The sequence below is a fragment of the Anolis carolinensis genome, chromosome 3 (genome assembly GCF_035594765.1).
Source record: "Anolis carolinensis isolate JA03-04 chromosome 3, rAnoCar3.1.pri, whole genome shotgun sequence".
In the NCBI taxonomy this organism is placed as follows: domain Eukaryota; kingdom Metazoa; phylum Chordata; class Lepidosauria; order Squamata; family Dactyloidae; genus Anolis; species Anolis carolinensis.
Genome location: NC_085843.1, coordinates 257,417,410 through 257,431,109, shown reverse-complemented (window position 1 = coordinate 257,431,109; position 13,700 = coordinate 257,417,410). Strand labels below are relative to the sequence as shown.

The following is a 13,700-nucleotide window of genomic DNA, read 5'->3' as shown; positions in this document are numbered from 1 at the left end:
TAAATAAATAAATATGACCATAGTCTAAGTGATGTTTTATTATATATATTTGAATTGAATATTTGAATGCATTGAATTCATTTGCAAGAGGGTTAAGCCTTCTATTATCAGAAAATTACATTATCTAAAGTTGTAATTCAAAGTGATGTTAATTTTTCTTACATCATTTCCTACTTAACTTCCAATTGTTTAAGTTACCAGTTCCTTTTTGTAGATTTTTTAAAAAACAAGCATGTAATTAATTTTTAAATTGTCTGCTGACCATTAAGTCAGTGATATTCAGAGTGATGGCCTGTGGACTGGCACTGATCCATAAACCATTAGCTACTGGAGTGCAGCAAGTCCTATTCATCACCAAATGTGTTTCTAAAACAGCTGGATGAAGAAAAAAAACCCTTTCCTGGAGTTAGAAAAAAATAATCTAAGTGCCAGATGAGCCTTTGTCAAGATGGCATTCCATGGATGAATTGCCATTACTGAAAAGACCCTTTCATGTAGCCATTACTAGACTCACTGTCAAGGACAGAACGCCACAAGATTCAAAGTAACAGAGTTTATTAGATTACAGAACTCAAAAATGCCCGTAAAAACACAAGGGCCAGGCAATTTTTGCCTTTAGGAGCAAAAAGGGGACAAAAGTAAATGTTCAAAAGATAAACCGGATTAAACCGGAGTTTAATCCGGGTAAAAACAAAATGCTTGCTTCAGCCTAGGTATTAACAGAACGAAAGCCAAAGAACAAAAGATACAAAGAATGCAACTAATTGGCAGCAGATTCCTCTCTGCTGCCAGCACTGTGCTTAGAGTAACTTGCGTCACTCCCACACACACACAGTAGACAGGATCTCCAACACGAGCAATTCAGCCAAGGATTGTAGAAGTAGAGTAGACCAGTTCCGTTCCGTAAATCAAAGCCAGAAGCAGACGTTTGTAGTTTTTCCAAGTCCAAGAAGGGGGGAAGACAAGCCGTGGTCAGTTCAGTCCGGGTTCTCAAAGCAGGAGATGGCGTCCGTCAGAAAGACGACGGAAGGTCAAGCTAATAAGAGTAAGCACAGGTTTGCACAAACAAATGCCCACACAATCCCTCCCGCCGTCTGACCCTGGATTTCAATCAACTTACGTCACAGCACAGGAAAGCACACAAGTCTTCAGGGAAGCGTCCCACACACACACGGATCCCAAGCGTTTGCCCAGATTACCTTGCCCGACGCAATTTGCAATTGCTCCCAAGCCCCATTTTATGCCAGTTACAAATCTTCATCACTGTCAGCTGTCCTCCTTAACCCGGGCGTTTCCTCATCACTTTCCTCGTCAGAGCTGGAACACCTCTGACTACGCCCAACAGCATCTCCAGCTGTGGATCCCGTCCCATCCCTCCAGCTAAGCCATGGGTCTAATCCTGAAGGTCCCCATTCATCTTCTGTCCCATCATGGCCAGTGGCCCCCAATTCCTCCCTTACCCGAGTCCAATCCATCTCATCCTCCTCTGAGCTAACCAGCCCTTCCTCCATTCTCTCCGTGAACCCTTCGAAAGACTCTTCGTCAGAGGGTGCTGCAAATATGTCTCGCAGTCTTTTTCTCTCTCGCTCCTCGAGAGTATCCGACTCTCGAGGAGTCTTACGCCCACGCCTGTCAGAAACAGAGCCACGAGGCTCAATCATAACACTATCCCCTCTCACAAAGGCCTCCTCCCCCGATGGCGGAGAAGTGGCAGTGATACCCTCCGCTATAGCACCACGACGACTAGAGGTATCAAGTTTCAACAACGAACGATGAAAGACTGGATGGACCTTTAAACTAGACGGTAAACGCAAACGAAACGCAACAGAAGAAATCTTTTTAACGATAGGAAAGGGACCCAAATACCGAGGCGCAAACTTTCCCCCAGCCTGTTTAATATGTTTGGAAGATAACCACACCAAATCCCCTTCTTCCAACTCCTCCCCTGCCTGCCTGTGGCGGTCAGCCTGAGTCTTCTGCGTTGCCTTAGCTTCCAGCAGTAAGCGACGGGCAACATCATGCAATGCAGCCATTTCCGTAGAGCGGTACACAGGGTCCGAAGAGACCACATTGGTCGACGGCGCCACACCTCCTCGTGGGTGAAAACCATAAGTTAGCTCAAACGGCGTATGCTGACTAGATGTGTGCACCGCATTGTTATAAGCAAATTCCGCCACCGGTAGCCACTTCACCCAAGCCGTGGGTTGATCTAAACAAAAACAACGCAGATATTGCTCTAAGAGCCCATTAACCCGTTCCGACTGTCCATCCGTTTGCGGATGAAAGGCTGAAGAAACGTTTAACTTAGTCCCCAAGCACTCATGGAAATGTTTCCAAAAGCGTGACACAAATTGCGGAGCCCTATCTGAAATAATCACCTCGGGTGCTCCGTGCAAACGATAGATGTGCTTAGTAAATAGTAAGGCCAACGTAGGGGCCGCCGGAATGGTTGAACAAGGAATAAAATGAGCCAGTTTACTAAATAAATCCACCACCACCCAAATACAAGTATAACCCCCAGACTTAGGCAAATCTGAAATGAAATCCATGGAAATGATTTGCCATGGCCTGTCCGGAACAGGTAAAGACGACAACAACCCTCTAGGGCGCCCAACAGGCGTCTTACTCTGCTGGCAAACGGCGCAGCTGTCACAAAAGCGCAGAATGTCTTGCCGCATCTTTGGCCACCAATAGCTCCTGGTAATGAGCTGCACGGTCTTGAATCTGCCAAAGTGCCCAGCCATGGGTTCGTCATGGTGGGCTCTAATCACCTCCAACCTGAGGGCCCCCACTGGTACGTAGACCTGCCCCCTGCGTACCAATACTCCGTCTTGATCTTGTAGATGCGGCAGTATGGTACGATTACCTGCTGAGAGCAGCATCAGTTGCTCCTGTGTCCACACATCATCCCTCTGAGCCTCAAGGATCTGGTCATGTAACCCGAGCTCATTATCTACAACACACAGAGAGGCAGTAGGCAAGATGGTCTGACATACAACCTGCTCATTGGTCTTAAACTCCGGCTTGCGGGATAAAGCATCGGCCCGCAAGTTTGCCTTCCCCTCTACGAACTGCACCTTGAAGTTAAACCTGGAGAAAAACAAAGCCCATCGGATTTGACGCTGGTTTAACTTCTTTGCTGTTTGCAAGTGCTCTAAATTCTTGTGATCAGATCTGACCACGATCTGGTGCCGTGCCCCTTCAAGCCAGTGCCGCCACACCTCAAACGCCACCTTAATCGCCAACAACTCCTTCTCCCATATGGTATAGTTCTGCTCGAAGGGTGTTAGTTGCCGCGAGTAAAATCCACAGGGACGCAAGGTCCCTGAGGAATCTTTCTGAGACAATACAGCCCCCAACGCGTAGCTAGAAGCGTCCGCTTCTACCACGAACGGTTTGTCAACATCAGGATGGGTTAGTATGTTGTCTGATTGAAAACTAGACTTAAGTTGTAGAAACGCCTCGTGAGCTTCCCGCCCCCACACAAATGGCTGTTTCTTGCGCAGAAGCTGCGTCAAAGGTACCGTGAGCTTTGCAAAATTCGGAATAAACTCCCGGTAGTAATTAGCAAAACCTAAGAACCTTTGTACATCCTTCTTAGTTTTCAGCTCCTGCCATGAGTTGACGGCGTCAACCTTATGTGGGTCCATTTTAAGTTCCCTACCTGACACTACATGACCTAGGAACTCCACTTCAGGCACATGAAAGACGCATTTGGAAGCCTTGGCGAAAAGCCCATTAGCCCGCAGTCGGTGCAGAACCTGCTTGACATGTTGACGATGTTCTTTCTCGTCCTTAGAAAAAATCAAGATATCATCCAAATAAATCACTAAAAATTGGTCAATTAGGTCCCTGAACACATCGTTCATGAACCTCTGGAAGACCGCAGGAGCATTACAAAGCCCAAAAGGCATGACTCGGAACTCGTGGCATCCGAAACACGTGTTAAATGCCGTCTTCCATTCATCCCCTTCCCGTATACGGATTAAGTTATAGGCCCCCCGCAGGTCAAGCTTGGTAAAGACCTTAGCCCCTTGCACCCTTGATAACAGTTCCGAGATTAAAGGGAGCGGGTACCTATCCCGAATGGTGTATTTGTTTAGGATCCGATAGTCGCAGACCAGCCTAAGTTCCCCAGTCTTTTTGGCTACAAAGAATACTGGTGCCGCAGTTGGAGAACTAGATGGGCGAATAAACCCCTTGGCTAAATTGTCATCTAAAAACTCCCGCAAAGCTTGCCTTTCCGGTACAGTCAAGGCATACAGCCTCCCTGCTGGCAGTTTCGCACCTTCTGCCAACTTGATGGCGCAATCATATGGCCTGTGCGGTGGTAATTTGTCCGCTTCTCTTTTACAAAATACATCAGAGAACTCCCCATACTCAGCAGGCACTCCCTCCATATCAGCATGAGTAACGTTTAGAGTGCAACAATCCTGCCTCTTTAAGATCACTTTACGTGTTGCCCAATCCACTTGTGGGTTTACTACAGCTAGCCAATCCATCCCCAGGATCACATCATATCTAGGCAAGCTCGTAATATCCCACACAAACGTTCCCGTTACTCCCTGCACCTCCCACGTTACTGCTGAGGTTTCCTGGTTAACCACCCCAGTCTCCAGCAGTCTCCCATCTGCTCCCTCCACCCACACGTCGCATGCCTTGCGCACTCTAGGAATGCCATGCTTCTTAGCAAACTCAATATCTACATAGGAGACCGTAGCTCCTGAGTCCAGCAGTGCCAGAGTAGAAACAAGTTCCCTTCCCCCAACAGATAATGTAATGGGTACGAAAACATGCTTCCTCCCCTCAGTTGACTGCTTGAGGAGCCCTAGTGCGTTGGACTCACGTCGCACTAGGGCTGGCCTTTTCCCGAAAGCTGGGAAGGTTTCACATTACAATTTTTGGCAAAATGCCCAGCATTCCCACAGTACAAACACAAGCCCAGCTGCCTCCTACGGCTCTTTTCCTCTGTAGACAGTTTTTTAAAGACCCCAAGCTCCATGGGCTCTTCCCCCATCACCACAGGTGCCCTGGTTACATGCATAGGTGGCGCACACATTGCTTTTGAGTGTTTACGAGCCTCGAACCTTGCGTCTAAACGCAACACCTTAGCTACTAAAGCGTCCCAGCTTTCAGCCGGCTCCAAGCGTGCTAATTCATCCTGGAGCATATCACTTAACCCGGCAGTAAATAAAAGCATGAATGCATTTTCCCCCCAATCCAGCTGGTGGCGATACAGGTTAAACTTATTTAAGTAATCCAAAACAGTCCCCTTTCCCTGTTTCAACCGATACAGAGCCCACCCAGCGTTCTCCGTGCGGAGAGGATCCCCAAAAGTATCAGTTAACAACCTTTTGAAATTATTCAAATTGTCCTTGACTGGGTCATTTCCCAAAATTAAATTAGTGGCCCATTGTCCTGCGGGACCGGTCAACAAACTCAAAATAAAAGCCACCTTGCTAGTGTCAGTAGGAAAAGCATGAGCACTGAGCTGAGAAAAATAAAGCTCCACTTGTGCCAAAAAGGTTGGCAACTTGCACCTGGTTCCGTCAAAGCGTTCAGGAGTCAAAACATGTCCTTTCACAGCAAAAGCTGTTTGGCTTAAGGCCGTTTGCAATTGGTCTACTTTGGCTCTTAACTCATCCATCGTCTTCCTGACGGGTTTATTGCTGCAATAAACTTTTTATGGGCGTCGGGCAATCTGTCAAGGACAGAACGCCACAAGATTCAAAGTAACAGAGTTTATTAGATTACAGAACTCAAAAATGCCCGTAAAAACACAAGGGCCAGGCAATTTTTGCCTTTAGGAGCAAAAAGGGGACAAAAGTAAATGTTCAAAAGATAAACCGGATTAAACCGGAGTTTAATCCGGGTAAAAACAAAATGCTTGCTTCAGCCTAGGTATTAACAGAACGAAAGCCAAAGAACAAAAGATACAAAGAATGCAACTAATTGGCAGCAGATTCCTCTCTGCTGCCAGCACTGTGCTTAGAGTAACTTGCGTCACTCCCACACACACACAGTAGACAGGATCTCCAACACGAGCAATTCAGCCAAGGATTGTAGAAGTAGAGTAGACCAGTTCCGTTCCGTAAATCAAAGCCAGAAGCAGACGTTTGTAGTTTTTCCAAGTCCAAGAAGGGGGGAAGACAAGCCGTGGTCAGTTCAGTCCGGGTTCTCAAAGCAGGAGATGGCGTCCGTCAGAAAGACGACGGAAGGTCAAGCTAATAAGAGTAAGCACAGGTTTGCACAAACAAATGCCCACACAATCCCTCCCGCCGTCTGACCCTGGATTTCAATCAACTTACGTCACAGCACAGGAAAGCACACAAGTCTTCAGGGAAGCGTCCCACACACACACGGATCCCAAGCGTTTGCCCAGATTACCTTGCCCGACGCAATTTGCAATTGCTCCCAAGCCCCATTTTATGCCAGTTACAAATCTTCATCACTGTCAGCTGTCCTCCTTAACCCGGGCGTTTCCTCATCACTTTCCTCGTCAGAGCTGGAACACCTCTGACTACGCCCAACAGCATCTCCAGCTGTGGATCCCGTCCCATCCCTCCAGCTAAGCCATGGGTCTAATCCTGAAGGTCCCCATTCATCTTCTGTCCCATCATGGCCAGTGGCCCCCAATTCCTCCCTTACCCGAGTCCAATCCATCTCATCCTCCTCTGAGCTAACCAGCCCTTCCTCCATTCTCTCCGTGAACCCTTCGAAAGACTCTTCGTCAGAGGGTGCTGCAAATATGTCTCGCAGTCTTTTTCTCTCTCGCTCCTCGAGAGTATCCGACTCTCGAGGAGTCTTACGCCCACGCCTGTCAGAAACAGAGCCACGAGGCTCAATCATAACACTCACATCATAGCATCAGGCAAATGGAAAAGGCATCAGAAGTATACTTTAGGGACCATCTAGGGAAATATCTGAGTAGGAAAGATGTGGTGGGCACCTCTCTCGCTGAGACTGCTAACCGCACATAATATGGTTGCAATAAATACATCATTGCTATGAAAACATTTTAAAACTTTTTATAAATTGACTGCTGCTATCATGTGAGCTTCCAGTGTAAATACCACATTTATGAAACAGATTTTGCTCACCTTTCTCTTTTTTTCAACTTCATTCCATTGTTGTTGTTTACTTGTGTAGGTACTATTGAATATGTTGGAATTTGGGATGAACCCCCAGGAGGCTTTAGATGCTGCTCGTTTTTGTCTTGAATATGACAAAAAAGGTAAGGATTTTTAAAATACATCTAATGGCCAAACAAACACTACAACCTTGGAGAAATCTAAAGCCTGCAGTTTGTTAAATACCTTTTTTTGTGTCAGGAAAGACTTGAGAAACTGCAAGTTGCTTCTGATGTGAGAGAATTGGCCATCTGCAAAGACGTTGCCCAGGGGATGCCCGGGTGTTTTACCATCCTGTGAGAGGCTTCTCTTGTGTTTCCACATGGGAAGCTGGAGCTGACAGACAGGAGCTCACCCCACTCCCCAGATTCAAATTGCCAACCTTTCAGTCAGCAGTCCTGTTGGCACAAGGGTTTTACCCATTGTGCCACTGGGGCCTCCTGTTAAATACTTGATTACACAGGATTGCTGATTTTGCCAATATAATTCTACTAATACAGATGAATTTCTGCTAATTGCAAAAATTTAGCATCCTATATATAGCGCGCACACACACACACACATACATATTCCCAGACTTGAACAATGATTTTATTGTAATTAACTTCAGAGCTAGAGTCTACTTGTCTCTCCTGGTTATGCTAAAAGTGCTCTTGATTGCATAGACATACAAGCTTCAACAGTATGATGAACTTTGAAATGAAAACAATAACTAGATCTGCACTGCTCTGTCTTCTTATGCTTAGTTGCTCATCCTTTCTTTTTATTTATTTGTTTGCCTCCTCTGTTTTTGTTTTATTTTTATTTTTCTGGGGGGGGGGCATATATTGGGTTTGAAATATGAATACACAAAGAATGAAATATATATGCAACAAATAATTGATGTCAAGCTGGTAGGTTCACACCCAGACACACATCACCCTCAAAGGTTAGATTTCTTTTCAATATTTCAAAATTTGGGTATTTTGTTCCATGCAGACAAGCATTCTTTTGGTTAATTTTTTATGAGGAACAATGCATGAAAATTGATATCTCTTCAATTAAATAAGATTAGTATTGGTTGTCTATTTCAGTAATTTCAACCATGACTAGAATCCTACTTTTAATCCCAACTGGATTTGTTTGATTGAATCGATGGAATTTATATATGTTGATTCTGCTATATTTGAGATTATCAGTAAAATTCAACCCAAACAGTCTCATGACTTTAAGGCTAAATTGCTTATGGTCTCTGGTAGAATTAAACATAACTCAAACATGTGAGATGGCTTTAGGGCTTTATAATAATTTAAGATGGTGGTGCTGTGTGCTTCAGTAGAGTGCAGGCATGAGTATGAATATGAGGAAATGTTGAGTTGAAGCCAATGTTTTCTGTCTTAGATGAGGGCAAAGTATGGTCCTCCAGTCATTGCTGAGTTGTAGCACCCAGTATTACTCTAGCTAAGGATGATAGGAACTGTAGTTCAATAGAATATTGAGGGGTGTACTTTTCTTACCGCTGCTTTAATTCCATTCTTAGTCTTTTGGGCAAGATAAAACTGGTTGGTCATTTATACAATATTACATAATATCAGTTACATTCTTGATTTTTTTTTAAAAAAAAACAGTGAATTCATGGTACGTCTCCCTGGAAGAGAGTATCCCTCAGAATATTGCAGAAGAACTGAGAGCCATGGGTCATATTGTCATGCCCCCTGTAACTGGGCACAGCCGAAGCATGTTTGGACGAGGTCAGATCATCACCAAAGGAGACTGGTGGAGGCAGAAAACACTGTCATCTAGTAACGTATTTTGGGCTGGGTCTGATCCTCGAGCTGATGGTTGTGCTCTGGGATACTAGTGATAAAAAATAACGGCTGTGTGGGATAAGTCACTAAAATTGAAATTCCATGACTGTGGTATGTTAGTAAAATGGATCTAAACCTGTTTAAATCATAGCTTGATGATATTGCCCAGGCTCTGTGAGTGATTCTGGGATTCTGTAATCAAAAAAATATTTTTTTCAAGCTGTGAGTACAGCATATGCTTTGTAAACAGAGGTTTTGGTTTCAATCACAGTTATCACTGCCTGTGATCTGGGAGAGTAATTTAGTTATCCCTCAGATTATTCCAGGATTGAGCGAAATGGAGCCCTCCTGATTTTGCGAGACTGTAGCTCCCATCTCCATAGTCAGCATAACCAGTTATGAGAAATCTGGAAGCTGTGGGGTGCACTTTTATCACCCCAAAACTATGTTGGGCTCTATACACTGGGCACACTCAACATAAAACAGCTTCTTACATTCTTAAACAGCAATATTTTTGTATAGATTTTTTTTACGGTGCTGCCGATGTTGCCTTCATTACAGCAATAAATAGGAAGCTGTTCTAGCCACACTTGGGCAATACCTTTCTTATTAGAGCTAAAACTGCTGCAACAACAATTGAATACATATAAAAATGAGGGAAGAAACAAAACAGATCTAACATTTAGTCAACTGTTGTGGTTTGAACTCCCACTTTGTCCCAAGATGGAAATTTCAGGCTGAATGAATCACTGGTAGGGAAGCAGTGTCAGGTTATCCTCATCCATCTCAGGGATGGTCAGAGGCTTTAACATGTCAGTGGTGCAGTAAATCCACTCTGGGTTTTATTGCACACTCCAGATGATCTATTCAAGATTCTGAATCTATTTTCGGGGTTAAACACCTTGAACAGATTAAAATCTGTAATAAAATTCTGAGTGGATTTGGAGTACTGTTTATGTGAAAACCTTGGGCCTAAAATACTTGGATGAACAATCAATGACCACTTTCCATTTCTGAGTATGCATGGGTGGTTGTAACTCTGAGCTCTCTGTCTATTACTTTAGACAAAAGATTCAGATTCCAGTCAACAGAGAGCAGAAGCAGAGAGTAAATACGCAAACAGTTAAAAGCCAGCAGGAGAAATGGCAGTCCACACTAGTTACACTTCTTCTCTAATCCTTACTTCCCCCCCCCCCCCCCCAGAAATCCCCTTAAAAGCAAGAACACATATTGTGTGTTGTCGAAGGCTTTCATGGCTGGAATCACTGGATTGCTGTGAGTTTTCTGGGCTGTATGGCTATGTTCCAGAAGCATTCTCTCCTGATGTTTCACCCACATCTACGGCAGGGATCCTCAGAGGTGTGAGGTCAGTAGGAGTGCAAGTGAGGTTTATATATCTGTGGAATTTCCAGGTTGGGAGAAAGAACTGAATACCCTTGCAGCTTCAAAGCCTGGCTGCTTCCTGCCTGGAGGGATTCTACCCTGAACATTCTACCGATATATAAACTTCACTTGCCTGGTTTCCAACAGACCTCACAACCTCTGAGGATGCCTGCCCTAGATGTGGGTGAAATGTCAGGAGAGAATACTTCTGGAACATGGCCATACAACCCGGGAAACTCACAGCACCCCACATATTAAGTGTATTGAATTTTGAGACAATGCTGGCTTTATCCTGACTATTATGCAGTACTGCATTTTTTATTTTATTTTCAAATCTTTTTGTATTATTTAGTCCTCATTTCCTAACACAATGCTTCAGAAATTAATTTTAATACAAGTTTCTGAGATGATTTGCTATTTAATAAAAAGGTTCTTATAATAATGGAATTATATTATCTAGAAATGATTTTGTCAAGCATTTAATTGCCCTGGTCTCCAGTTGCTTACTAGCAACAACACATTTTAAATATCTGCATTCTAGTTATTAGGATTCAGTAACTAGTATTTTTTTTAGCAGAGGTACATGAGTCTTTAATTTTCAAACAGAAGCTCCTTAAAACACATGGCAAGCTATTTTTGTTTTAATTCAGGAAACTTTCCAAAGCAACATTCATTAGAACAAGAAGGTTTACTATTAAAGTAGGAAGGATGTTTTAAAAAATACTGGACATGTACAAGTAGTTTGTCAGATCCTCCTCTTTGCAGTGTATATGTATAATACATATTCCATATTAGATTACCATCTAATTCAAGGACACATGAAAAATGAGAATTTATCTGATTTGGATTTCTTCACAAAGTCACAAAACTTCTCTTTTGTGAATTTAAGTATATGATGTAAAATGCTACAGTATTACCAGTTTCAGTGTTTGATTGTGAAAGTTGGATAGGAAGAGAATAAACTCATTTTAAAATATGGTTCTGGAGAATTCTACAGAGACAATGGACTTCCAAATAAATGGGTCCTAAAACAAATCTGGCCTGAACTCTCTCTAGAAGCCAAAATGACGAAACTGCGGCTGCCATAATCTGGTATATCATGAAATGATATAATCCGTTAGAAAATATAATATTTTGTAAAGTGGGAAGCAACAGGAAAAAAAGAAAGACTTCATTATAGATGGAGAGGAAACCACGACCCTGAGTTTTGCAGGACATGAGCAGGGCATTAGATGGCAAAGTATCTTGGGAGAGCCTTACTCGAAGGAACACCATACATTGAGCTGGCTTGCAGCAACTGGCAAAAAAAAATTCACTGGCTAATGCACATTTTGGTGCCTCAAATGTTAGACCTGTTTCTGGATATATGTGATCTGCTGATTCCAAAAAATGACACCAGTTCCCTCCCTTCAGCTCAAGTTTTTGAGAACATATGCCATATGCCCGTCTTTATCTGCTTGCCCATAGAAAACCATGATAACCACATCTAGGAAACTAGAGCTGATGCAGTCTATGCAATGCCATTTCTAAATCAGTACTCCAAATAACCCTACATAAAATATAACCTAAGAAATAACAAACAGACATAAAAGAAACATGATAGCAAGTAGCACAATGGCATAAAAGAAACTTGATATACATTTTGTGCAAAAAAGTTCTTTCCTACACATACATTTGTTAGATTAATATTTCCCATGATTGACTTGAATCATCTCTTGATCCTAGAGATAATAGCTGCCATGCAGCTTTTGGGGAGACCTTTTTGAGGCAATTATGAGGAAACTGGCAGAAAGAAGAGAGGGCAGAACACTGGAAAAATAAACAAAAGGTTCCAGCCAAGGATTGTAGATGAGGACAAAACAATTTACAAATTTTCTCACTCAGCATTCATCCAGAAGTAATTTTCCAGCTCAGCATGCAAACCAGAGATGAGAGATTGTAATACAGTAGAGTCTCACTTATCCAAGCTAAACGGGCTGGCAGAACCTTGGATAAGCAAATATCTTGGATAATAAGGAGAGGTTAAGGAAAAGCCTATTAAACATCAAATTAGGTTCTGATTTTACAAATTAAGCACCAAAACATCATGTTATACAACACATTTGAAAGAAAAAGTAGTTCAATACGCAGTAATGTTATGTTGTAATTACTGTATTTACAAATTTAGCACCAAAATATCATGATATATTGAAAACATTGACTACAAAAATGGCTTGGATTATCCAGAGGCTTGGATAAGCGAGGCTTGGATAAGTGAGACTCTACTGTACCACTGGATCACCCATCTTTTTTTTTAAAAAGAAATGTTGATACTTCCCTTGACACAAGACCCAAGTGCACACTTTTATTACAAGTATATACACAAAACATCTAATTGATATCCCACATTTCTCCCAATATGGTTCAGAGAAACAAAATACAATGAAAGCAATAGAAAATACAAATGTTTACAAACAATCAAACACATAATTTAAAGGCAGTTTAAATATATTAATGATGGAGTGTTGTGTGGTTTCTGGGCTGTATTGCCATGTTCTAGTAGCATTTTCTCCTGGCGTTTCATTTGCATCTGTGGCTGGCATCTGTGGCTGCAGGTGGAACGTCAGGAAAAAATGCTGCTAGTACACGGCCATGCAGCCTGGAATCCGCACAACACTCCAGTGATTCCGACCGTGAAAGCCTTCTACAATACATATATTAATGATGATTAAAAATACATTCACACCTTAGTTAAAAGGCCTCCTGCAATGCAAAATACTTAAGAGATTTCCTTTAATCTGATACTGCCAAGTGACCTTGAAAGTTATCTATATTTTTTCTACCAGCTGCTTTCAAGATAAAATAACTTTTCAGCCTTTGCTCACCTGTTTTCATTTGAGCGGTAAATTGGATCATAATTTCTGGTTCAGAAATTTGGGATTTTGATTCTAAATCACATTGCAAGCGGTATGATTTAGTGCAGTGGGTTATTATGTATTTATGTGTTGTCCTTTCATAATTTTGATAACTTAAGAATACTAAAATGTTTCAGGTGTTTCTACCAATAAACAACCATCTTTTGAGCATTTTAAAATGTGTTTTTTTTTGTTTCTTCTGTTAATTTGTTCACCTATGTAGGAGCAAGAAAGAGTTAAAGCAGTTCTCTGAATAGAGTTGTTATGGAAATAATAAAGAAATGCAGGGCTCACATATAAAGGAGATCTCCTTTATAAGGGGGATTGCTTGGAAAGACAATTGAAAATCATACCCTGTTACTGTTTCTATAACTTTTCAGATATTGATTGAACTTCCTTCCCTGTTACTGCAGCAGATCTCCTTATGGAAATATGTATTTATGACGAGATAATCATTAAAGACTTTATATCAAACCAAATGCCCAAGAACCTCTTAAATGGCACAT

The 13,700-nt window shown here is 42.4% G+C and overlaps 1 protein-coding gene across 1 annotated transcript in view; it reads left to right on the top strand.

Annotated features, from left to right (window-relative positions):
- Positions 1–13,373, top strand: part of LOC100561816 (glutathione hydrolase-like YwrD proenzyme) — a 45,983-nt gene extending 32,610 nt beyond the window's left edge. Inside the window, exons 10-11 of the mRNA XM_016992065.2 lie at positions 7,150–7,234; positions 8,738–13,373. Of these exons, the coding sequence (XP_016847554.2) occupies positions 7,150–7,234; positions 8,738–8,970 (318 nt within the window). The 3' untranslated portion in view covers positions 8,971–13,373. The remainder of the gene's footprint in view (positions 1–7,149; positions 7,235–8,737) is intronic.
- Positions 13,374–13,700: the final 327 nt, after the last annotated feature.